This window comes from Marmota marmota, unplaced genomic scaffold, assembly GCF_001458135.2.
Source record: "Marmota marmota marmota unplaced genomic scaffold, marMar, whole genome shotgun sequence".
Taxonomy (NCBI): Eukaryota; Metazoa; Chordata; class Mammalia; order Rodentia; family Sciuridae; genus Marmota; species Marmota marmota.
In genome coordinates, this window is record NW_025999982.1 from 8,816,900 (window position 1) to 8,841,790 (window position 24,891).

Below are 24,891 nucleotides of genomic sequence, written 5' to 3' on the forward strand. Positions count from 1 at the left end.
GTAAGAGAAGCCAGACTTCGCCAGAGCTTCTCAAATTACAGTGTGTGCATGAGGATCTTATTAAAATGCACGTTATGATTCTCCGAAAGTCTGGATTGGGCCTGAGGCTCTGAGGCTGTAAGAAGTTGCAGGCGGGTGCCAATGTACAGGTCAAGGGAGCTTAGCATATAGCCCGCCCCTTCCTGCACAGGGAAAAATGCGGATGTACAGGGAGGGCTACTGACCCACACATAGCTGGTGGCATTGGAATCCGCTTCCTACCCAGTGCTGATACCACTCCTCGCACTCAAAGAGTTAGCAGAGACACTGCCCCTTGGGGGAGAGCTGAACTTTGGGGCTGAGCCCTTAAGAACTCTGGCCAGGAGAGATGGCACCACTAGAATGAAAGTGCCTCCATCTGTGTCCCTGCCGTCTCCTACTGTCGCCTCAGCTTCAGGTGCATACAGATGTTGCATAAAGACTTGTTGAATAAATGGCCAGCGGAGAGAGAAGAGGATATATTTTGGATCCCAGGTGACCTGCATTTTGGCTATGTAATTTTGGGCAATCTTTAACCCCTCTGAGCCTCAATTCCCTGGTCTGTCAAATGAGATAATAATATCTATCTTGCATAGGATAGTAGTTATCATTATTGAGCTAGTAAATGAAAAGCAAATACCACAGAATGGGTGCTCAATAAATGGAAACTGTTATCATCGTGGTCTGGCCTGCCTCCCTACGGAATCATGGTGAGTTCCTGTAACCTCCAGTTACCATTTCCCATAGAAAACAAGTAACTTCCCCCTTTCTGCTTTCTAATTCTATGAGAGCAACTGTTTTAGATTCTGCATGTAAGTGATATCACACGGTATCTATATTTCTGTGCCTCGCTTAATTCATGAGACACAAATGATAGGATTTCTGCTTTTAAGGCTGAATAGTATCCCAGCTCTTAGGGTGATTCCCTATTGGTACTTGTGAAAAGTGCTGCAATGAACACAGGAGTGCAGGTATCAGAAGGAGTGCCATATGGGGGGAGGTTGATTAACAGGTACAAAGTTACAATAAGACAACACTAAGTTTTGCTGCTATATTGCACAATATGGTGACAATAATAGACAATAATGCATTGTGTATTTCAAAATCACTAGAAGAATTTGAATGTTCTCACCATTAAGAAATGACAAATGTTTGAGGTGATGGCCATGCTGATTGCCCTGATTTGATCATTACAAAAAGTATGCAAGAATTAAAACAGCACATGGTACCCTATAAATATGTGCATTTATTATGTGTCAACTGGAAATAAAATACAACTTAACAAAAAAGATAAGTGGTCACTTCCTCTGCTTTTGTCTCAGTTGATGATTCTCTAGCCTCTTGTCCATGACACAGCCCCCTCCCTGCTTCTCCCTTCCCTGTCAGGAGGGAAAAGAGAGAGAACAGCCAGTTGGGAAGAAGACCTCATGCTCAAATGACCAGCAAGGAAGGGGTGCCCAGAATTTTGACATGAAAAAGAGGGAAGGGGTTAGTTTTTGCTGGACGAAGCTCTGAGTCACACAGGAGACTGGACTTTGACAACAGACAGGGACACTTTCCCTTCCCCTCTTCAGGGTGACTGGGAGGTAGGACTCTTCCAGGAAGCACCAGGCCACTCCTGCCCAGATTCCCCACCCACCTCCACTGTCTGCTGCCTTCACCTCTGAGTCATGAAGTTCTAGGGCTTTGTAAAATATCTGTCAAGCTCGAGTTCCAAGTCAGGAAGGGTCATGCCAACAAGAAGCCTGTTCCAGGGTCTGTGTTCATGAATAATGAATTCATTTCCAAAGTCAGTATTTGCCTCGCTTGGGGACAATCCTGGTTACAGAAAGGCACTGAAGAAATCCAAAGGTCCCTACCAGTCCTACAGACACAAATCTGGTTCATAGGATGCAAAGACCAGAGGCATAAATGGGATCCTGGGGGGGGCTGAGCTATCACATGAGGGCCAGCCCTCCCAGAGCCAAACTGTCTTAGTCAGCTTTTTTCACTGCTGTGACTAAAAGACCTGACAGGAACAACTGTAGGAGAGGAAAAGTTTACCTGAGGGCTCAGTTTCAGAGGTCTCAGTCCATAGAAGGTTGGTTCCAGACCTGGGGCCTGCAGTGAGGCAGAACCTCATGGTGGAGGAGTGAGGGAGGTAGGAAACTAGCTCAGTTGATGATCAAGAAGCAGAGAGGGACTCCACCCACCAGATATAAAACACATACCCCAAAGGCACGCCCCCAGTGCCCACCTTCTCCAGCTACACCCTACCCATCTTCAGTCACCACTCAGTTAATCCTATCAGAGGATGGATGCACTGATGGGGTTAAGGCTCTAATAACCCAATCATTTCTTCTCGAAACCTTGCATTTTCTCACACCTGAGCTTTGCAGGGCACACCTCACATCCAAACCATAACACAAACCCTGAACTATTCCATGAAGGGGCTCTCTCCAAACACCAGGCACCAAGGATCTAGCAGGGCTAGGAGTATAGTTCAGGGTGGAGCACTTGCCTAGCGGGCATGAATGCTTGAGACCCTGGGTTTGATCCTCAGTAACCCCCTCCCCCCACCACACACACAAGACTCTTGCAGACCAGGGTAACCTCTGGTGAAAGAAAACTTTAGGCCCCTGCAAGCAGCAGCCTGGACTCCCCAACTAGTGTTGCTACCTTTGAGAAAAGTAGACCAGCTGGGAGCCCTGCTCCCCCTTCTTCCCATCCCTCGGCCTCTCTGCCTCCACATCTCCTGCACCCTCAGACACGGGTAGAGAAACCTTGCTGCCTGCAGTGAGGAGAGCATGAGGCCTGGGGAAAAGGAAGCCCTGGGAGCCGTGGGTAACGGGAGGAAAGAGGATGGGGGAAGGGAGGGGCAGTGAAGGGAACGTCCAACACAGGAGAGAAAAATAGGAAAAACTAAGACAGGAAGTTAGAAGATGAGCAAATGGATGGTGAGAAGCCGAGAAAGACAAAAAGATGCACAGGCAGGCACGCAGGGCAGCCCTCTCCCAGAAGCTTCCAGGACAAGTGTTCTTGGCAGGAAAGGATGGATTAGGTTGTCACTCCAGAGCATTGGAAATAATTGGGCAATTTTCCTTCAAATCCAGTCAATCACAGGGAGATAGCTGAAATGTTAAGCAGATGAGAAGAATGATATTGGGTGAGGGACTTGGATGAAGGAAGGTCTATCCCTTGTCTCACATGCAAGTGACATGCAAAGAAAGCAATAAGCAATTGAGCATGGCAGCTTTTTAATCAAAGATCAGGCTTTTGTTTCCTTGAGAGTCAGGCCACAAGAAATCGGATATTTGCATTTGCAGCTCAACCCCCTGGAATTAAAAAGAGGTGGATGAACTTCATCCCAACGGTTCCAGCAGACAAGAGCTAAGGCTTCAAACAGGGAGCATCCCAGTGCCAGTTGCCCCTGTGTAGATCTGCACAGGAGACCAGAGTACGCCAGTCGACCCCGTGAGGTAAGGCTGGAGCAGATGGACTGGCCCCCTGTGGATAGAAATGGCCCAGGAATCTCTGGCTCCTGCCTTCAGAATGTGGTCCTTCCAGGTTGGTTACTGTCAGCTTAGGTAAGACATCATCCTCTCGAGGACCTGGCCACTGTGGGAGAATGAAAAGATGGTCATACCTGAACCTGACCTCCAGAAATCACATACACCTAGAAGGAGGAAAGCCTCCCACTTAGAAGAGGTTACCAATACTGGACAGTGTCCTCCAGGTGCCAACTGAGTGGTGTGAAGAAAATAAGTCCCTAGAATCCAGAAAACAGGCAAGACACTGGGGCCAGGGTTGAAGGTGGTTCAGAGCAGCAGGACTGGAGGAAACCCTCGGTGCCTGCCTGGAATCCCAACCAGCCCTCTTCTTCCACTCTCTCCAAGTCTCCACTCCCCTCCCACCAGCTCCCCCTGGCCCTCAAATGAGGACCATAATGACTATCCCACATTTTAGTTCACAGGGCTCCCTCTTGGTAATCAAGAGTCCTTACGCCAGAGGACCTCCTCCAGATGCCGAGGCACAACCTCTGTTAAGTGTTTCTACCACCGTCTCTCCAGGGTTATGCCTTCTACTTGGGGTGGAAGGACCTGGGAGGGAACTTTGGGTGGCCCCTGGTCCCCCCCCTCTTAGACTTACGCCCTTTAACTCACCATAAGCTGGACTATAATGATGTTCTTCCTAGCAGCCCACAAACCTGATCTAGTAAGACACGTGGTGGTTGTAGCAGAAGCAGTGCAGGAGGAGGAAAAGCACCAGGCCCCAGAAGCAGATCATTCAGATCAGGTACAGGATGGAAGACTACTCAGAGCTCCCACAGGGCCCTGGGACTTGGTTCTTTGGGTTGCAGAAAGGTGGAGGGGCCCAGCTCTCAGGCAGCACATAGACCCTATCCCTCGGAGCCAGCCCTGCAGTTCCACCAGCTGCTGTACAGGTTCATGCTGAGTAAAGAGCTGAACCACACCCCATCACCAAAGTGGCCACACTGCTGCCGACACCCTACCTGTCAGATCCACTATGAACACTGCCATGACCTGCCACCTGTGGAGAAACAACCTGTATCCACTGCACCAGCCTCAATCCAAGGCTGAGAACAGCAACTGGGACCCCAGGGCATGGAAGAGGAGGCAAGAGTAAGGAGAGACTGTGAGCAGGCTCAAGAGCAGAGACCCATTGTGTCTAATATGGCCACTCTCCTGGGTACCCTGGTACTGTTTTTCCTTAGAATTTAGAGATCTGGGAAAGAGGGAGAAATCTTTCAATACTTAAATATGAAATGCTACTAATAACTTTGAAAGTATGATGCTAAGTGCACATTTGAGTGCAGGGTGTTCAGGGCTGCAGAGTGGGCATAGAAGCTTCTGCCCCTGCATGTGAGTAGACACGAATGGGTGATCACACCTGGGGGAGGGTAGGTGCCATCTCCATCCCTCTCAAGCCCTCCCAAACTCAGCATGATGGTTTAGCACTTAGATTTCTAATTACATGAAAAACAAAACCTTTTGAAATATTACATAAAAGCAAAACAGGAAAATAAAGTAAAAAGGATACTAATGTCCCATATTAAGATTAAAGATTATATAATTATATATTATATAATACTAAAATATTATAACAATATAAGTTATAACAATACTAAAATAACAAGCTAAAATATGTCATGCTAAGATTTTATGTGATTATCTCTGATGTAAGATTACAGATGCTTTTTCTTGTTTTCATATATTCTTATACTTCCAATTTTTTATATCACTTAACGATTAATATAATAAGGAAAAAAAGTGAATGTAAGCCTTAGGGAGCTGGGAGGTGAGTTCAGTAGGAACTTCTTATCCAGCCTTCTGGTTTCTCCCTTTCTCCACCCTCTCTGTGGCTTTTAAATTTTTGTCTCCACCCTCCTCCTATTTTCCTCTGGTCTTGTTTCAAAGTTGCGATGGTGGCAAGGAGTGGCTGTCCTGGGCTGCCTCCCCAGTGTCTGCACAAGGCCAGCTGGAAAGCCCCATTTGCCCTGCAGTCAGGGGGCCTCCACCTGCTGCTTGGTGGAATCACCAGGAAGTTTTTAAAAATACTGATCAGACTCTCCAGGGATGAGGCCAGGGCATTGATGGTTTTAGAACTCCCCATGACTGCCTCTGCTACAGCCAAGGCCAAGAACCCTGGCTTAAAAGTGTGCCAGAGCCATTTTTAGCATTTTAAAATAGACATGTTCCTGGGGCCCCAGTGGAGACCTGTGGTTTAGACCTTTTGCGATGAGCTCCCGGCATCTTTAGATTTAACACGATCCCCAGGACTTTTGTCAGCTGCCTACGAAAGTTCAAGGGCTCAGGACATAGATCATTTCTCAGGCCCTGTTTAACTTTGACAATCTGTGGTTTTCTGAGAAGGAGCTTGGGAATTCAAACAAACAGTCCTCTAGGGTGAGGCTGAAGACCTTACAAAGAGAGCAGCCAGGCAGCAGCAGCAGCATCTGAGAAGGGAATGAACTTGCTCTTTCCAGAGCTCACCCAGCCTCCCCTCCTCCACCAACAGCAGACTCCACCCAGCCAGGCCAGTCACCTGAGTCCAGGGAAAGCAAACATAGGTCCCACCTACCTTTGTATCTGCAGCCCCAGGGCAGGGAAGGACACAAAGTAGATACCCAGACCTACTTTGACAGATTGAATGGATTAATGAATACATTGTCACACTTAAAAAAAAAAAATGCCACCACTCCCACCCTTACTTTGGACCAACTGAAAAAGAAGGGAAGGGCTTTAATAGTTTTGGAAATCTCTGGTTCTAATCTGCAGCCAGATGGAAAACTGCTGCTATAGAGCATTGCTTCTCAAAGTGTGGTCCAGCGGCCTTCTGGGGGTACTTACTGAGGTACAGAATGCAGCCCAGCTCCAGACCCAGGGAGTCAGATCATTTTGGGGAATGAGGATAATATGGTGTAGTGGTTTGTAGTTCTGGACCTGGAGTGAGACCAACTCGGGGTTGGAGACTGATTCTGTCATTGATTAACTGGTTACCTAGTGCAACCTAAGCTGTCTGTGTTTCATTTTCCTTATTTCTAAAATGAGGACCTCACAGATTTGTGTGTGTGTGTGTGGGGGGCGGGATAAATGAGATAATGGCAGAGAATAAGTTCTCCATAAATGTCTGTTGTTCCAGGAGTGGACCCCAGGAAACCACCTGGCTGGTAAGCACCTGCGGTCCGATGCAGGCCTACTCTGCTCCGAGTTGCAGGCAGTAAGTGAAGTACTTCCCAAACCTGACAGCTAGCAAATTGGAGCCTCCTCCTCAGGTCATGAGCTAACCTGGCCATCATCACAGGCACAAAACAACCAGCTCTTACTTATTCTTGTGTATCTTATCTTTACCTCAATCAAATTGTTAAAAGCTGCTTTTAGACTGGGTGTGGCTTAGTGGTAGATCACTTGTCTAGCATGCACAAAGCCCTGGGTCTACCCCCAGCACCACAAAAAATAAAATAAATTTTGCTTTTGATTTAACTTATGGCTCCATTTATATACATTAACTGTTTTAAACTTTTAAATTTCCAAATTTGATTATAAATTCTGATGGACAGAAGATGGGCCTGGGAGCCACCACTGCATGGCTTCTTATCAAGCTCTGTTCTCACTGTGGGACCTTGGACAAGTCAACATCCCAGGAACGCCTATTGGTACTACTATCATTACATACAGGCATTATAATATTTGCTGCTGATTTTATTCACATAACCAGTTAATTCCAAAAGTTAAGCTGATTCTCCAAGAAGATGCACCATGTCTGTGATATGACTCTGACCTCCCCAGGGCAAGCCACAAACCAGGTGTCAAGACCCACAGTCCTAGAAAGAAGATTAACTTGGGCAGTGTCCCTAGCCCTCGCTGGCATGAGCCAAACTAAAGGGCTTCTTGACCTTGTACAGAAATTCAGCATGAAATGAAAGGGTAGGATCCCAACCCCAAGCTCTGAACCTAAAGATCTGACCCTAAAGATCTGTCCTTAAAAATCCCCCTCTGCACCAGCTCCCTGATCCTAGGCAGAAGGCTCTAATTTCACAGTCTCTCAATACTTCTGGGCCTCTTGCCCTTCCCCTACCCCAACTCTGAGTTTAGAGACTAGTCTGGAACAGACCTGCATTCTTGTCACCAGAATTGTGCCTATAAAAGAGTTGGAGCCACCTCTTGTCTTTGCCCAATGTATGCCATCCAAATCACATACATGTGCTTCTTTGTCCTTGGGTAGTATTATTCCTTATGCATCGGAATGGGTATCTGAATATGATTTATTCTGTGCGGGCGGAAGAGACAGACTCCTCACAAGGCTGCGCGTATTTCCCACCCCATGGCTGGAGAGGTGGGGAGAGGTAGGCGAAAGAGCAAAGCCAGGTAGAGATATCTTCATCTCTCCTCTCTTTCCTCAACAATTTGCTCTTCCTCCCTTTGCCAATTTCTGCAGAATGGAAACATGAGAGAGGAGAGGTAAGACAGCAGACTTGTGGGTGTACATCCGGTGGGCAGAGGTCAGTCAACTGGGCTGGGAGGAGGCAGGGGCAGGAAGTGCACTTCAGGCTCCTGCAACCCTCAGCAGGCAGAGCTGATGGCACAGAGGCCACCCTCCTCTTCATCAGGCTTGGGCCAGGCTCCAAAATCACATCTTCCTTTGTGGGTGGCTACCACCCAGTCTATCTCTTGAGGCTCTCCTATACCCTAAGCTCAGTTTCAGAATCTTTCCAGAGTTCCCCTTTCTTGTAGTTCCAGGAATCAAGCCTGAGACCCTTTCGTAAGGATTTTACTGCTGATCCTCACAAGCAGCTCATTAAGTACTCAGTCTACAGCTGGACTTGTTGGGGACTCCCTCAGACCCCGAGCTTCCTCTTTTATAATCAAGTAGAGCCCCTGAAACATTTCCTTCCCTCCAAGAACCCCTCTGCCCTCCAGCTTTTTAAGACCCTTCATAAGCTCAGGTCCCCTCTTCTAGTGTGCAAGCCATGAGAGGCCTCCACAGTGTCTATTCAGAGTCTCATTCTTGACCTAGTGTCTATGTCTACAAGGTTCCCGGACCCACACAGAAATTGTCCACTCAGAGGAGCACGAGAAAAGCCCCCTACTCTTGCACCTGGATCCACTCCAACAATTTACTCATTTTAAGGGCTGGAATTCTCTCAAAAGTTGATTGCAGAGTTTATACTTTGTCCCTGTAGGTCTGTTGGCCTTACAAACACTCCTTCAAAGGAACCGTATTAGTCACCTTAATGGGCAGATTCTTATCAGACCACTTTCTTCAAAGACTCAAGCCAGGTAATGTTGAGAGAGCTGGGCAGAGCCAGGAGTGGCTGCTGGAATGGAGGATCACAGTGACCAGCACTAAAGTCCTGGGTGTCACCATTTTCCCAGGGCAGCGTTCTTCTACAAGGGAAGGCAAGCGCTGTGTCCTTTACTGAAGATTGAAAAACCCGGTCCACCCTGTGATTCTGGTGCCCTCGCCAATCCCAGCCTCAGACTCTGGGAGACCCTTGGCCTCCTTCCCTGTCCCTGGCCATGGTGGCTCAAAGCCCTGGACACCCCGTGTTTATGTCAACAAAGTGGTTTCCAGAGGGGGCAGACTCTTGCCCGCCAGGGGGTGTCTGGTGCCCATAGCCTGCCTGTTGTTTGTGTACCTTGTCTCAGTAGTGACCGAAGGGGCAGGCACGCCCGAGCTGTCTCTGGGGCAACACTCTGTTGGGGTTCCAGCTGTCCCTGCACATAAAGCACCGACTCCAACCATGCACCCCCAAGGTATCTTCTTTCAGAGTGAGAATTTAAACTTTCCTCTGAGGTTCTATTTTCCATTAGCCTTTTTCCTGGCCTCTCTGCTTCACATCTAGCCAAGGCCCAAGGAACAGGCAGGCCTGACCTCATCCCCTCCCTTTCATCCACCAAGAGAGCCCCTGAATGTTTTCTGAAATAATCATGGAAAAAATGGGACGGGGAGTGGCTGGCTGCAACTATCCAGGGTCTCACCCATCCTTCAGGGACAGGAGCCCACAGAGAAATGCTGGGAGAGTTCTGTTAGCTTTCTCTCCCCACTCACAGTCATGTGGTGTCGCTATCCCTGTATCCCCAACACACACATGTACCCCTCAATATCAAATACTTGCCAGAGACTGCTCTCCCTGCAAGAGCTCCTGTCGGGCCTCTCCAGCTGCTCTGGCTCCTTCTTCCCCTCCTCACTAGCTGGCCTCAGGAATCCTGGTAGGGTAGGGACTGAATGGCAAAGGGGTCAAGAGCATGACACTGGAAACAAATAGCTCTGCTTCACTAGTGGCACGTCGCTTAACCTCTAGGTCTCAGATCCAAGATCTGTAAAATGGGCGTTCTAACAGTACCTACCCCAAACATCCTTGTGAGGAGTGGAGGAATTAAAGTGCAGGTGCTGAGGGTATTGTCCGACCAGCAGCCAGGACTGTGTTAACGTCAGTTCACTGCTCTCCTTGTTACTGAGGTCCAGGCAGCATAAGATGCAGGAGGGAAAGGCTAGGTTTAAACTCCAGCACATCACTGAGCTCCTGTGTGACCTTGAACAAAATACCTCACTGCCCAGTTTCCTCCTGTGCAGGAGGACATTGATAGAACCTTCCCCAACAGGGGTAGGGGTAAGGGACAGGGCACCCAGCCCCCCAAAGCGTGTAGTAGCAGCTGCAGGGGGAGGAGCCAGGATCTTGGCACCTGATCCCCCAGATTAGCTGTTGTAACTCTGGGGCCAGTGTGGGGAACTGGTCTGACTTGGAAAGGAGAGCCAGGAATTTAGGTCTACAGGAGGAGCCATAAATAGCCAGAGCAGGTCAAAGGGCCTCCAGGGATGCCGGGGGACATGACACGAGGTGCTGTGGAAAAGGAAGCTGTCAGTCATCACCCTCAAGGCACTCTCCCACAAGTTAAAGGAAAACTATCCAGGGCTATGGTGGGGGCAAGGGATCATCTCTTCAGGGAGAACAGTCAGGGACTCCCTCTGCGCCCTCTCCCAGGGTCTCTCAGAGCTATTAGGAGAGTCAGAAAGCTCACCACCACTTACCTGTGCTCTGTGGTCTTTGCCATCCCCCCAACCTTGTCCTTCACTTTGATTCCTTTGACCATCCTGGAGGAGATAGCAGCAGTTAGCCCGTGTCATGGGAGGAAAACTGAGGCCCAGAGATGCAATTTAGCCAAGATCACACGAATCAGAGGCTGAGATAGGATTGTGAACACAAACTGTTTTTCCTCCTAATCCAGGGTATACATGAAAGCCAAAATATAAGAACCTGGGCTGGGTTATAGCTCAGTTGGTGGAGTGCTTGCCTTGCGTGCACAAGGCCCTGGGTTTGATCCCCCACACCAAAAAAAAAAAAAAAAAAAACAGTAAGAATCTACCCTCAGGAACAACCCCATCCCTACCAGGAAGAGTGAACTGACAGGAGTCTTCCTGTCAGAGAGTTTTCCTTGTCCTTAGTTGATCCAAGCACATCAACTAAGGGATAAGGGCTCCTGCTTCTAATGTGTCAGAGATGTTCATTAGCCCTGGAAATCAGGCTGAACTTAGGCTCAGAAGGCCTGGACTCAAATCCTTGGTGATCTTGTACAAATCATTTTGCCTCAGATCCCTAATGTGCAAAATGAGGGCATCATCCACACCCATGAGAGCCTGGGGTGAGGTTAATGCCCCAAGTGTCATAAAGACTGTTAGTCCCTGCTCATGTATCTTTGTTTTCTTGGTATTTACTACACACAGAAGCCCTTGTTAAGTGTCGATTAAATAAAAGGATGAAGTAAACTCTTCTTAATTAAATGTTGTGAGTTTGTGTGATGATAAATATTCTTTGCTATTTATCAGTTGCTACTATCTTTTCATGATGGACATGGGCACTATTCCCTCTATCCTGTGCTTGATTCCTTTGGGAAAATGCCTACAAAATCATCTCTGGACAAGAATTAGTAACAGGCAGGGTGACATATAATTCACTGTCCACATTGAGACACTTTGGGGAGTCAAAGGGTTATGCATAAGTGACCAGGCACTCTACAAACCCTGCACCATGCTGCTCGGAACTCTCTGGAGGCAGGAGTCCTCTGTAACCAACAGTCCCGGCTGCTCCTAGGCAGACCCTTGGAAAGGTACCCTATGTTCTTAGCACTATCCAACCCCAAGTGAAGCTATGTTCAGGCCAGTTTCCTAGTGTTTTTCCATTCCTCATTTCAACCTGCAGATGACCCTGATCCCTCCCTTTCATTTTCCCAAGAATGTTCTAGTGTTGATTTACACTGCCCCAAACATGAAGACTTATGACCCGGGGAAGCACGTGTCAGGTGAGCTGCAAACTGGCCATCTTCTGCTGCCTTTTAGCTCAAGGGCTTTTGCTTTTCCTCTCTGCAGTTTCAGCAGGCTTCTAACTGGTCTCTACTATTGCTCCTTCCCACCACTGCCCCGATCTCAATCAAGCAGCCAGGGGGATCCTGCAAAAACTAAGTTGGAGCATGTGTTTAATCTCTTCAGGGATAATGGCTTCCCATCTCACCCAAAGAAAAAGCCAAGGTCCTTAGAAGAGTCCACAGGGCCCCAGTCTCCTTAGCTCTTGCTCCCCTCTTTCGCCTTCTCTCCTAGGACTCTGCAGCCTTTGCTACCTTTGTTCCTCAAACACAGTAGGAACATTCCACCTCAGGGCATTTGCACCACTGCTTCTCTCCTTGGAACTTGAGCTTTCCCTTTAGAGATCCTTATGATTAGTTCCCTTGCCTCTTTCAGATCTTATCTCAATTCTTGTTCCCTGGCTAGCCTATGAAAAAAAACTCAGTCTCACACCTTGCCCCTTTATCTTCCCTTCCCTGCCTTTTCTCCTTAGCCTTTAGCAACACCAAACATCATAAAGATAAATATTTTACTTATATTATTTATTATCCAACCCCTGCAAGCTCCATGAGGGCAGGGACTTTCATTTGCTTTGTTCTTTGCCATCATTTCAATACTAAAACAACACCTGGCATAGAGCAGATGCTCAGTTAAATATTTGTTAAATGAATCAAGGACTGATTGAGAGGGAACATCGCATGCAGGCTGAATGTTTGTCTTCCGGACAGTCTGTGAATCTCCCCGTGTGCAGCATGGGTATAGCACACATGGTCTCCCACAGCAGTAGAGACGTTAAGTCTAATCTCCTGTGTAGACCACTAAACTCACCGCCAGGCCCATTTAAAATCTTGGTCAATGTGCAGCTCCTGTCACTCCTGTTCCATTGGCCATGGCATCATGGGTTCACAAAAGCCAAAGTAGCATCTACTCCCTTTGAGTCACAATTTACACACTCTTCCCAAATCATGTTTTTATCCTACCTCTCCTTGGGACTCTTCCTCCCTGAATCCAGGTTCCCCCAGTGAAAATGGCTGGGCTCTCTGCAACCACCCCCTTTACAGCCTGCTTGAAACTCTGAGCTTCTCCTCGTAATCTTCAGATGTCTGCCCCGTGGCCCTTTCACAATCTCCCCCATGAGCTGGGAAGGTTGGAAACAAAGGGCAGAGGGAGAGGAAGGCAGGGAAAAGCAGGCCTCCCATGCCCACCTGCCAGCTTTCTGTCTTTTCAGACTGATAGATAGGGGATAGTAATGGCCAGAGTTTCCATTCCCCCACCCTGGCACCCTCTGTCACTCAATTAAAAAAAGATAGAGGGAGAGGGCCTGGGGGAGGGGCAGGAGGCCCTGGTTATAAAGCCTGTCACTGAGGGACACAAGCACAAAGCCTGGCCAGCCAGGTCCTCTTTCCGTCATCCCCAGCCATACTTAGCTGCTGACAGCTGCTTGGGACTCTGCCGCCAGGCCCTGGCCCAGACCTGCAGCCTCTCCTCTCTCAGTAACTCCTGAACCACAGCCCCTCTATGGCCCAGAAAGAAGAGGCTGCTGCAGCTGCTGCACCGGCCTCCCAAAATGGGGAGGACCTGGACGACCTGGAGAACCCCGAGAAGCTGAAGGAGCTCATTGAGCTGCCGCCCTTTGAGATCGTCACAGGGTGAGACTTGGACATGGGCCTGGGTCCTCCTCCCTAGGAGATTTTAGGCGTGGGGCAGGCTATGGACAGTGAGTATGCAAGAGCAGAGGTCAGGGTTAGCCACAGCTCTGGGAGAAGGCACCTGTGTACCTGGCAGGGGTCTTCAGGGTGTCTTGGCCTCTTGGGCACCAGTTTGGGCTCTCTCAGGAGAAGGCAGAGGAACTCTTTGGAGGCAAGCACCCAAATATGAAACCGCCACTATGGCCTCCTGATATTGGGAGTCACCTGCCTTTCTGGAGAGAGGCTTATTCCCAAGAAGTTTGGTAAGACTTGCACATTTTAAGATGGCCCCAAAGTCATGTTCCCCCACCCCCACCACCACCACACACCTCATCTCTCTGCTCTGCTTCTGAGTAGGTCTCTCCTCTATGTTTATGTCTCTGGCACTTTCTTAGAGTTTCTCTCTGGAGTAGAAGATTTTAAGGCAGATCTATCCTTTTCCAAGGTTGAGTGAGAAACAGTTTTCACCTTATTAAGTCTCTTCTGAGTCTCCCCAGAGACTGTCTGCTCCCCTCCTAGGGAAGAAATCACAGCACAGATAACACAGGCCAGGGACTTCTGGACAGAGAAGCTGTTCCAATGAGCTCAGCTCAAGTGAGGCTGAGTAAAGTGTCTAGAGACTCCAGAGGGGAGCCATGTATAGGGTCCCTCTATCTTGTCGATTGTGCCACTTCTAAGAATAAAATCAAGTGTCTTCCTCCTTTCCCCTCTCTTTCTATAGAGAAAGATCCTGCTGAATCTTTAAGAATCCTTAAGAAAGGAAAATGTGGGCCCACACTTTCTCCAGGTCCAGGATTTCCTTCACAGGGGGCTCCAGCACCGAGCACAGGCAGAGTGGGCACCCCACTGAGAGAAGTTTCAGAAAGAATGGAGGCACCATGCCCTCAAGGGTGGGAGGAGCCCAGGGTGGTAATTTGAACTTGCTATTTGATGCTTGACAAGTGATTTTCCAGTCTTGGTTTTATCATTTCTAACTGGAGAAAGTTACGCTAGTTGACTTCTAGACCCCTTCTAGCTCAGATATTTTCCGATTTCTAAAGGAGCCTAAGGGAAAATGCAGCCTAGTTCCTGAAGTGTGAGTAGCCCTTGTACTTCCGTTTGCCCATGCTCAACCAGCTAATCGTACCCTCATCCTAGGATTAGGGGAGCAGCTGGGCACAGACTAATATAGACACAGGGAAAGCCTAGGGCAACCAGGCCAGGGGCGTCCTCAATTCCAGGGGCTCTTATGGAAGATCCTTTTTCTAACACCTCAGCATGCTAAGCCATGCTGTCTTTGCTCACACACACCCCACTGCATGCAGCACTGTGCTCTCCCTAGCACAGGAGCTAAATTAGACTATTGAATTGAACATGCTCTGGGTCCCGTGGAAGTGGGTCCTGAGGGTTAAGTCCTCTGATGTAACTGACATTTGTCAGGGCTTTAAAATCACTCATGCTTTCAAGTGAATGAGCTCATTCAAATCCTCAGCAGATGCTAGGAGAGGGAGATTGATTACTGTCCCTTACAGCAGGGGAAACTGAGACTCAGAGAGACTTTGTGACATGTTCAAGGCCACAGAACCAAGAAGTGGCAGATCTTCTGACCACCAGTCAAGTTTCTTGGCCACTGGTCTCTTTTTACTTGATTTCATTTTTGCCACTTGTCTCCTATCATCCTGGGTCCATCTGCAAGGTAGTGAGGGTCAGAGGCTTCCCATGACCCAAGGCTCAGAGAAACAGGCAAAGCAGGCAGCTTTCTGCATACTCTGAGCGCACTTCAGGTGGAAGGTGGAGCCTGAGTCTTTTCTGGCCACAAGCAACAGCTGTGGAGATCTGTTTCCTTGGCCCCTCTGGGTAAACAGATGCTTAAAATAGCCCAGAGGTGGAGCTATGACTGTTGCTGGGACAGGGGGAGGAAACAGTTTTCCCTTCCACATGCCCAGAAATCCAAGGGACCAGCAAAGCCAGTCCTCTCCTAGCCTGGACTCCCATAGGGAATGGATCAAAATGCTCCCTATATTTTTGAGCTGGAAACCAGCAGAAGAGAGATGACTTTTCAGAGAATAGTCCGAAAAAGGGGGTAGCTGGTAAGGATAAGAGATGACTGCAGTGCTTCAGGTTGAATAAGGTGCTCAGGATGAAGCAGACCTAAGTACATTAATAAAGCAACATGGTGGAATGTGCTGGAAAAAAGGCCTAAAACTGCAATGAAGCTAGCTCCTATTGGCTTGAAAGGTGATCATGTGTATCTTTTCCCTATTCTATGTTCAGTGACTTCTCCATAGCAGAAGTAATTACATTACAAAAATCAGAAAAGGTTAGAAATCGGGGTTGTTGTTTTTTTTCTTTCTTTCTTCCAGAGTTGAGTGTTAGATATTTAGCAGTACACCACTCCAACTGCTAGAAGTGAGAGGAAGTGAAGAAAAAGGAAAGGTTTGGAAATGTAGGAGATGGAGCTCTAGGACAGGCATGGTGGCACACACCTGGAATCCCAGAGCTTTGGTTGTGGCAGGAAGATCACAAGTGGCAATTTAGTGAGAATGTGATTCATAAAAAAAAAAAAAAAAAGCTCAGTGGTAGGAGCACCCTTGGGTTCAAGCCACAGTACCACAAAAATAAATTAATTACAACGAAGCTCTAAAAGACATGATTTGAGCCTGGAAAAGGCACTGTCCATCAATACTAGCTTTAATTTATTGAGATTCTACCATTGTTCACAATCTAAAAGGCTAGATAATCTTTCAGATAAGGAAGCTAAACCTTAGAGGGCTAGGTAATTTGCCCAGCTAGTAGAAGGGCAAGAACCCCAGGATTGTCTGATTCCAAAGCATCCCACCACAACCGAAGCCATAAAGAGGATTACTTTACATTCACAAATATTTCCTGAGTAGGAATTGCTATTTACTGCCCATTTTTCCCCAATAGTAATATTTACCCCACAGGGGGCAGGGACTTTGTCTTTTTCTGCTTTATCCTTAGCACCTGTCTCCTAATAGGTACCCAACACATATTTCCTGAATAAAGGAATGAACTAATGAATGAATATTTATTATGTATTAAGTCTCTCTGCCAGATCTGTGATGGGGAATGAATTGGAGAAAGATCTTCTGGCAGAGAAAAGCTCAGGATGTCTGGGGACCTGGTGGTGCTGGGTTTAGATGAGAATTCTCTGGATACATGCCTAGCTCTGCCTGCAGGAAGCTTAGGGGTGCTCTGAGGCACCATGGTAGGTTGTCTCCCCATCTCCCCATCCCAGCAAGGAGTGACTGGCAGCACCCTGCTAGTTGTATTGTGTATGTTTTTGCAAAAAGCAAAATCTATCATCAATGGGATTATTACACAACAGAGATAAGTGGCAGATGGAGTGGGTCTTCTTTCAACCACTTCTTGAGCTACCAGGAATTTCCTGTGGCCAAATGAGGGATAGAGAGAAGAGGCAGCGTCTAGAGAAGGATGCCTCTGGAGCATGATGGGTGAAGAAGACAGCCCACCGACTGCCACCCTGGCCTGCATGGAGGGTTGGTAGGAGGTCAAAGCTATGTGCAAATATGGTACCTCCTGGGGAGAAGGGCTTGCCTGGGGCAGATCCTCATCCAGTCCTGCGAATCTACAGCTCCCTCCTCAGCTCTGTAACCCTCTGCCTCTGCGCCACACTCCTCTCCCTGACTAGGCTTACTCCTTGGCATCCACTTTGAAAGTACTCTGAAAAAGAAGGCAACCGAAGAAAAGAGCAAGGCTACATCTTCCACACAGGTCACTGGCAGGTCTAGTGAGGGAAAGCTGAAATGAGTCAATGTTCAATCCCTTGTGAGTAGGTTTTCCACTTAGAGAGTTGTCTGGAAGCAAACGTTTCATTTCAGACCATCTTCTACTGCCCTCCAGGTTGCCCCTTTTCATAGTACAGATTTCTACTTTGGAAATGCAAACCTTTAAAATGCAAACCTGAGAAAAAGACGTACTCACAGCTCTTCTCCCTCCTTCAAGCAGACCATCTTCCCAATTCTTGCTAGATATTAGGATTCTGGGTTTCCCTCTTAGATAATTATGATGCCCATGGCCTTGTATGCAGAAAACATGAGAAAACGATGCCTAAATTAAGTGCTGCCTGAAGCTGCAGGAAGAAAACAGGAATCATATAATGGTGGTTTCTGTTCCTGAAGAAGGGACTGAATGCAGAGGGAGGGAGATCTACTACCATCATCTCTCGGTCACACCACTCCAACACACGTGCATGCACACACACACACACACACACACAGAATGCACCCCCTGCACACACACACTCCTTTAATAGTGAAATTATCTGCTGGGGTTCTAAAAAAAAAGGTGTAAGTAGATATAATGCCTAGGCATATCATGTTTTTAGAAAACACCGTTTGTGATTAAGAAGGTAGGTGTCACTATGTCCTTTCTTCCACCAGTGGGCATAATAGCGTTGACTTATCTTGTGATTCCACAAAATCAACTGAGGTGGCCATGCTATCCAGCTTGCTGCAGAAATGTCAGACCTCCACTACCTCTGTTCTCCTGGATTCCCTCCAGGACCTGGCTGTTTTAGTCTGCGGGAAGCCCAGAGTACCTCACTTGACCCTCATGCTCCTTCTGGAAGACCAAGAAGCCCATCGAGATGCCAAGCAAGCTCAGTCTCTGGGCAAGCCCAAAGGAAAGACTAAAAGCCAAATCTTCCCTGCCTTTCCTTTGCCCATTGAAAGCTCTTCTCCTCCAGCACCTCTTCCAGAGGGCCCCGCTGAGGGACAGAACCAGCTCTGGGGCTGCTGGCCAGAGGGGTCAGAAAACGATATTTATAGAGAGATGACCTTTCTTCTCCCTGCTTGGGTTTCAGGTTTCTGATTCTTCTCCTCTTGCCCAGGGAAGAGGTAGGGAAAATGTCAGAACTTTAGTGGGGCAGAGAGAAGCAGGCTTCTCACAACTACCCAGCCAAACTTGCAGTTGTATGCAGCCAAATTCATACTTCTGGCTGAACTACACTTAGCAAAGGTGGAACAATGCTTTGGGAGATTCCAGAAGAAACCTGAGGGACCTCATAGGTAGCTACTGCTGAAGTCCCCAAGTAATGATGAATACTTCCAAGGATTTCCACTGGAGAATCTATCATACAGGTGGCTCTGCATTTTCCTGGAGAAGGGAGGGTGGCCTGGCAAAAGATCTTGAGGAATAAAACAAGGGTTTGGGCTAAAAAGATGAGTTCTGTACTTCTCAGGAGCAAAATCTACTCCAGAGAGTGATGGGACCCCTGAGCAACTTGTAGAATTCAGGAGCAGGCAGGTGGAGTAACTAGGAAGAGCTTGGGATAAGTGAATTTTCAGCAGGGACTGAAAGAGGAGAGAGGAAACATCAGGTGATCTATTCTGCTAAAATGTTAAGTAAATAATAAACACCTGCAACTAGGGACACAGGGGCTTAGAGAGCTAAGTATAGTACTTGAAGGGAATGTGGGGCTGGGTCCTCAAACACATTCATCTCCACAGTGGAAACTTAACCTGACAGCAAGAGACATGGAAACTTGTGTAGAAAAAATTTGGTGATGGAGTGGGGGCAGGGAATCCTGCAAGGAAACAACTCAGGTCAGCTCTTGGCATCTGCTGTTACCCTTAAGCAGCCAAGGCTCTGGGATACCAGGGATTCCCCTGTAGCCCAGGGAGTCTGGTGACCTTTCTGGGGAATAAGAAAGGGTGGAGACAGGGCATGTGAGTTAGTGATGCCACAGTTATCTTCTCGGGAAGGCACAAAGATTACTTGTTTGGCTATGCTGAGCATGGAGGGAACCTAGGGCCTTGTGCATGGTAGGGAAGTGCTCTGCCCTGAGCTACATCCCCAGCTTTGAGATTATACTTTTAAAAAGAAATACATTCGGCGTTTCTAGTTGGTACTCACCCCTCCTTTACTTCTGAAAATCAATCCCTCCTATTAAAACCTCCTCATTCTCCTTGACCTTCACACCTGCACAGATTTTTCCTATTTTAGAAAAACACACACATAAACAGAAATACAAAAACTATCAACTCTGACGCCCTCTGTAGCTCTTCTCCTATTTTGTCTCCTTCTTACTATTAAAAACCTGGCCTTTTCCTAATTTTCTAATCATCCTTCTCCTCTTTGAAGCCACTGGACACCTGAACTCCTTGTCACTAAGTTTGGTGTCCTAAGACGATTAGTCACTTTTTCACCCCAGCTACACTCCATTGGCCATAGTAACCTGCTGTGGATGTCACTTTTAAATGCTTTTCTACAAAAAAACTGGTAACAGTTCTCTGCTGCCTCCTGATTGAATCAACGTGAAAGTTTTAATACCATAGGTTCTCTAGTCTACCTCTCCACTTTTAGCAGTTTTCTAATGCTCTCAGCTCTTTTATTTTTGCCTTCTTGGGCCAGCTAGAATCCAGCTGCTGGACTATAAGCATCTGGATGGCAGTGGCTACATCTTTCATGACTCTGAAATGACTCAATATTACACACAAGCTTGCTTATCCCAAGGTATCCTTGGGCAGTCTTGTCTCACAGGTAGCAATTCTCACACAGACCATGTGACAATCCTTTCACCTGAAGGAAAAGACAGACTTGAGAAACTGTCTACAAGCATACTACAAGACCTAGGCCATTCCGCGCTCAAAATGCAATTTACGTGAGCTACAAGGAGAAATGAAAGCATGAAATGCTTTGCAAAATCTTTGTCTTGCTCTGTCATGAGAAATTTAACACACTTGCTACTTGGTAAAATTGCTATTTGAGCATTGCTTGTCAATCCTAGACACACATTAGAATTCTCTAGAGAGTTTTAAAAAAATACTGATGCCTGGGACTTTTCTCTAGACATTCTGATTTAATTGATTTGGTGTGGGACCCAGGCTTAGTCCTCCTTGTGACTTGAAGGTATAGCCAGATTAAGGGTTCACTGATTTAGGATGTGCTGTTTAGATGGTGGAAAGTGTTGAGGATCCTTCCTAGTGAGGTGACCAGAACACAAACCCAATCCAAATTCTCTCCCTCCCTCCAGGTAAACACTTCTGGGTTCTTTCATGCCTTTTTATGACTGTCATTAGCATAGGCAAGACCTATTTTTAGTAAGAGTGGATGTCTTGGAGATCTACCTACCCTAGGCTGGGTCTAGACACAAGAACTCATCATTCTCTCTCTCCTTCCCTGTCCCTTTGTCTCCTTTACCTACAGGGAGCGGCTGCCTGTCAACTTCTTTAAGTTTCAGTTCCGGAATGTGGAGTACAGTTCTGGGCGGAACAAGACCTTCCTCTGCTATGTGGTTGAAGCGCAGGGCAAGGGAGGCCAAGTCCAGGCATCTCGGGGATACCTAGAGGATGAGCATGCAGCTGCCCACGCAGAGGAAGCCTTTTTCAACACCATCCTGCCCACCTTTGACCCGGCCTTGCGGTACAATGTCACCTGGTATGTGTCTTCTAGTCCCTGTGCAGCTTGCGCTGACCGCATTATCAAAACCCTTGGGAAGACCAAGAACCTGCGCCTGCTCATTCTGGTGGGGCGACTCTTCATGTGGGAAGAACCAGAGATCCAGACTGCTCTGAAGAAACTGAAGGAGGCTGGCTGCAAACTGCGTATCATGAAGCCCCAGGATTTTGAGTACATCTGGCAGAATTTTGTGGAGCAAGAAGAGGGTCAATCCAAGGCCTTCGAGCCCTGGGAGGACATTCAGGAGAACTTCCTATACTATGAGGAGAAGTTGGCAGACATCCTGAAGTAGGCAGCTGGGCTCAGCCTCATGTGAGTTCTCCTGGTTCCAGGGCACCATTTTTCCACCAACCGTTCACTTGAATAAGACGCGAAGTCAGGTAGAATGAGTGGCACAATGTTTAATCTGCATTGGAAGGATTGCACTTCTCTCCTTTTGGTTGGTTTTAAAACATTTTAGAACATTTTGTTTCATTTTCTCTTACCTCTGAATCTTTGTGCCAAAATCCTTTCCCTTTTCTATCCTTTTATTTCAAACTAACTTCCTATAACTTGGAAAACCAAGGTTGAAAGGGATCCTAAAGCTTTGAGACAGACAAAACTTCAGTAAGATTTAAATGGCACAAGGGCCACTTACCGGACAACAGTAGAGAAGATAAGTCCCCCAAGCATGTCCCCTTGAGCATGTGTCCAGACTTACTCTGCTCCCAAGCTGTCTGCAATCTACACATCTGCTTTTCTCTAATGCAGGTTTTTCGTTCTTTAGGGGCAATTCTTTCATTTTTGGTAATTCTGAAATTCCCAAGTGGATTTGTAGTCAACTTTTGGTTTTGGCCAGACCTGCTTTTATGTTTTCAAGCAAATGGTTATGCTTTGAGGGAGATCAATAATTGCTGCATGAATGCCTAATGCAAGAACATTTTCCTTATTGAGAAGACCTCAGCATTGGAAAATGCTGAATGCAAGAATCAGGATAACACAGCCACAAACTTGTTTATACAGGAATGTTTAAAGGGTTAAAAAGATGTTTATAAATTAGCTGGCAGCTCAGAAGTAGCCTCCTACAGATATCAAGAGGTGATAGGAGAACTGGAAGTAAAGATTAGCTATTTAAGCAAATAATTAGGACACAATTAAGGCCAATTTGGCCTCTTGCTGAGGGTAAATTAGACTCTTACAGAAAAAGGCCAATTATCCTCAGGAAAGAGGGTAAAGGATCCTTTACTATCTTTTTTTAAATTTTGTCTGATCTAGTTTGCTCCCACAGAAATGCTATGACTGAACTGAGCCCCGTTACAAGGCCACAGTTACTGATCAAAACCTCTGATGATAGAGATGGGTATTTAACCCCCCTCATACTCAACTTTAATTCTCAAACAACTCCCATATTAATAAAACATGAAAGCAACATGTTTCTATTAATTCTTCTTTTTTTTTTTTTTTTTTTTTTTTTTTTGTGATTCTCACTCCTAATACCCCTAAGAGAAGATGCTACTTTATAGACACATTTAGGAAATATCAATGTTCTGGAGCTTGCTGTTGGCAGGTGTTTTCTATTAGGCACACACATAGGGCACTTGCTCATTCTCAGGCTGAGTATTTGCAATTCCTGAAGACATGATTTTCAGTCATTTCTTAAAAAAGAAGGACTCAGTCTTTGAATTCAGTTGGGGAAAAGCATGAGGTAATCTGCTCACAGAAAATATGACACTTACTCTGGGTAGTGGTGAGCATCAAGAGACAGACTGCTGAGAGTGACCTTTTAAAACTTTCAAAATTCCTGAAACATTTTTTTAGTATAATTGGTATCACTATAATCATAAACCCAACATAGACTCTAAAGAGAAATGAAGAATAGTTTAATTTTAACCCTATTATCCTTTCTTAAATATTTTTCATGGGCCACTTCTAGCTACCTAACTAACAATCCTCAGGGATTTTGTTTTGATTTTTCAGGGATTTTTTTTCCATTAAAATTAAGCATTTTCAGGGGTAGTATGATTTCGGATAATTGAGGGTTGTAGCTCACACTGATTTAAGTCAAAAAATAAACCAGTTTGAAGAAAAAGTCCATTTCTAAGTCAGATTATTTAAAAATAGAGTATTACTGGGACATCGCCCACATTATAAGCCTCCTTCTTCAGCATACATATAAAACTATGCCCTCTAAGTCTACTACATGCTCCCCTGTCCTCTATTTAAATGCTCACAATCCTGAAGGAAATGCACCAAGTTTTTAAAAAGGCATGAAATAGAGTTGTAGTCTAAAAGCCCAAAAGAACAACCCAGCTTAATTAAAATCATCCCAAGAAATGAACATCTGTTAAATAAGATTTGCCTCTTAAAATCATCCCAAGAAATGAGCATTAGTTAAATAAAATTTGCCTCTTATCTCTTACTTCACCTTTTGGGAAAAAAAGTTTAACCATATATTTAACCAAGAGAAGAGTTAAAGATTTCTCTGGGCCTTTCCCTGCATAAATCACACCAAAACATGAATGAAAGAAACAAACCCAATCCTGGCTCAGCCAGGAACCACAGAAAACTATGGAGAAGAAATTCTGGATTCAGGGATTTGTTGGTACCTACAGGGCTCTCAGTAACAATCTGTTTTTTTCATGAAGGTCTGCATGCTGCCGTCAAGAGACAGTAGTGACATATATGCCATCTTGGACCTGCCTGTCTTCCTAATATGACCATCTGGAGCTGGACAACATCTGACATCAACTAATCGCACTGGACAAGGCCCTCAGAGGACTCAATACACTTCTCACTGCTATAATCCATTTAGGTTGTGCCTGTCTCTCTTATGCTGCTTTGGGGAAACAGGAAAGTGAACAACAAGGAGAGAAAAGCAACTACATATGGGCACCAGGCATCTGTGGGGCTGCAGGTCTTAATGACTCCCCATTGGAGCTGCTTAAGGCATAGGGCTTCAGACCCACAGTATAGATATTTGAAATACATCCAGAAATGCATTTTATGTTAAATTGGGCTGTTTTATTTTAAGAAAGAAAAACAGCAACATTAATAAAAGAAATAGTGTGGTTTTTCTGTGGCCTGATATTTTAAGGAACTTGTGCATCAGGAAGTTACCATGGACAGTAAGTCAATCAGGTGTAAGGACGTCTTAGACCATGACATGAAAGGGAAGATTAAACCAGAACCTCCCAGACAACAGGAACTACCTTTCCCATGCACACTGCCCACCACGGTCTTGCCTCTCTTAAACTAATTTCTTCCGAGGTGACTTGTAAATGAGGGCTTTCCCCCTTCTCTGACAAAAGCATAGCAGAACGTGGAACAAAAAGCAGAGGAATGTTGTAAGATACCAACATCCCAATTGCCAGTGAATAAGCAGTTAGCTTCTTGATTAAGAGGAGGATGAAAGGCACTTCAACGTGTAGACACACACATCATGTAAGAGTATTCAATACATGATACTTGATAGTGTTGGAAGAAGAATGTCAAAAGTCTTACTTCTTAAAAGGTTTGAGTCCTACATGGAAACAAAATTTCACATGTGAACTTCTGGGTGTTTGCCAAACTCCAACTGGGTTTCCAAGAATAATGTGTTCATTTTGATTATCAGGCCATGCCTCCTTTCCCCAGGCTTCAAGTGTGATAAGTCATCGGAATTTGACCCCAAGACTATCTGAAACTGACAAAACACTTTATCACATCCCTGCTGAGTCCCAGAATTCCACTTACAGCCAATCCTGGATGAGACTAGGTTTTGTTAAAAGACTCATGTCTCATAGTCCAAGAAAAAAATTAGCTGTAATCTTTCTAAAAGTAAAGGAAGCCTAGAAAACCAATGTTTTGACCAAGTGTTAAGATTTATTTGCCTAGGAGTGGAGGTGTAGTCAGTGGTAGCCTAACATGCACAAGTCCCTGGGGTCAATCCCCAGCATCACAGTGG

At 46.3% G+C, this 24,891-nt stretch overlaps 1 protein-coding gene and 1 long non-coding RNA gene across 2 annotated transcripts; one reads left to right on the forward strand and one right to left on the reverse strand.

Moving 5' to 3' along the window:
• Nucleotides 1-56: 56 nt before the first annotated feature.
• Nucleotides 57-20,720, reverse strand: LOC125617446. The gene is made up of 3 exons (XR_007348448.1): nucleotides 13,877-20,720; nucleotides 10,552-10,614; nucleotides 57-3,615 (listed from the first exon to the last, which is right to left on the reverse strand). It is a non-coding gene; the product is annotated as an uncharacterized LOC125617446 (long non-coding RNA).
• On the forward strand, nucleotides 13,222-24,021 carry Apobec2 (apolipoprotein B mRNA editing enzyme catalytic subunit 2). Its single transcript, XM_015487696.2, has 3 exons — nucleotides 13,222-13,508; nucleotides 20,718-21,281; nucleotides 23,594-24,021. Exons 1-2 carry the CDS (start codon nucleotides 13,378-13,380, stop codon nucleotides 21,259-21,261), a joined length of 675 nt encoding a protein of 224 aa, XP_015343182.1. The 5' UTR covers nucleotides 13,222-13,377; the 3' UTR covers nucleotides 21,262-21,281; nucleotides 23,594-24,021.
• Nucleotides 24,022-24,891: the final 870 nt, after the last annotated feature.

Excerpts from the sequence above, each read along its gene's own strand:
- Apobec2 (XM_015487696.2), top strand. The coding sequence starts at position 13,378 with ATGGCCCAGAAAGAAGAGGCTGCTGCAGCTGCTGCACCGGCCTCCCAA. Across the intron at positions 13,509-20,717 it reads CCCTTTGAGATCGTCACAGG|GGAGCGGCTGCCTGTCAACT; the intron begins GTGAGACTTGGA and ends CTTTACCTACAG.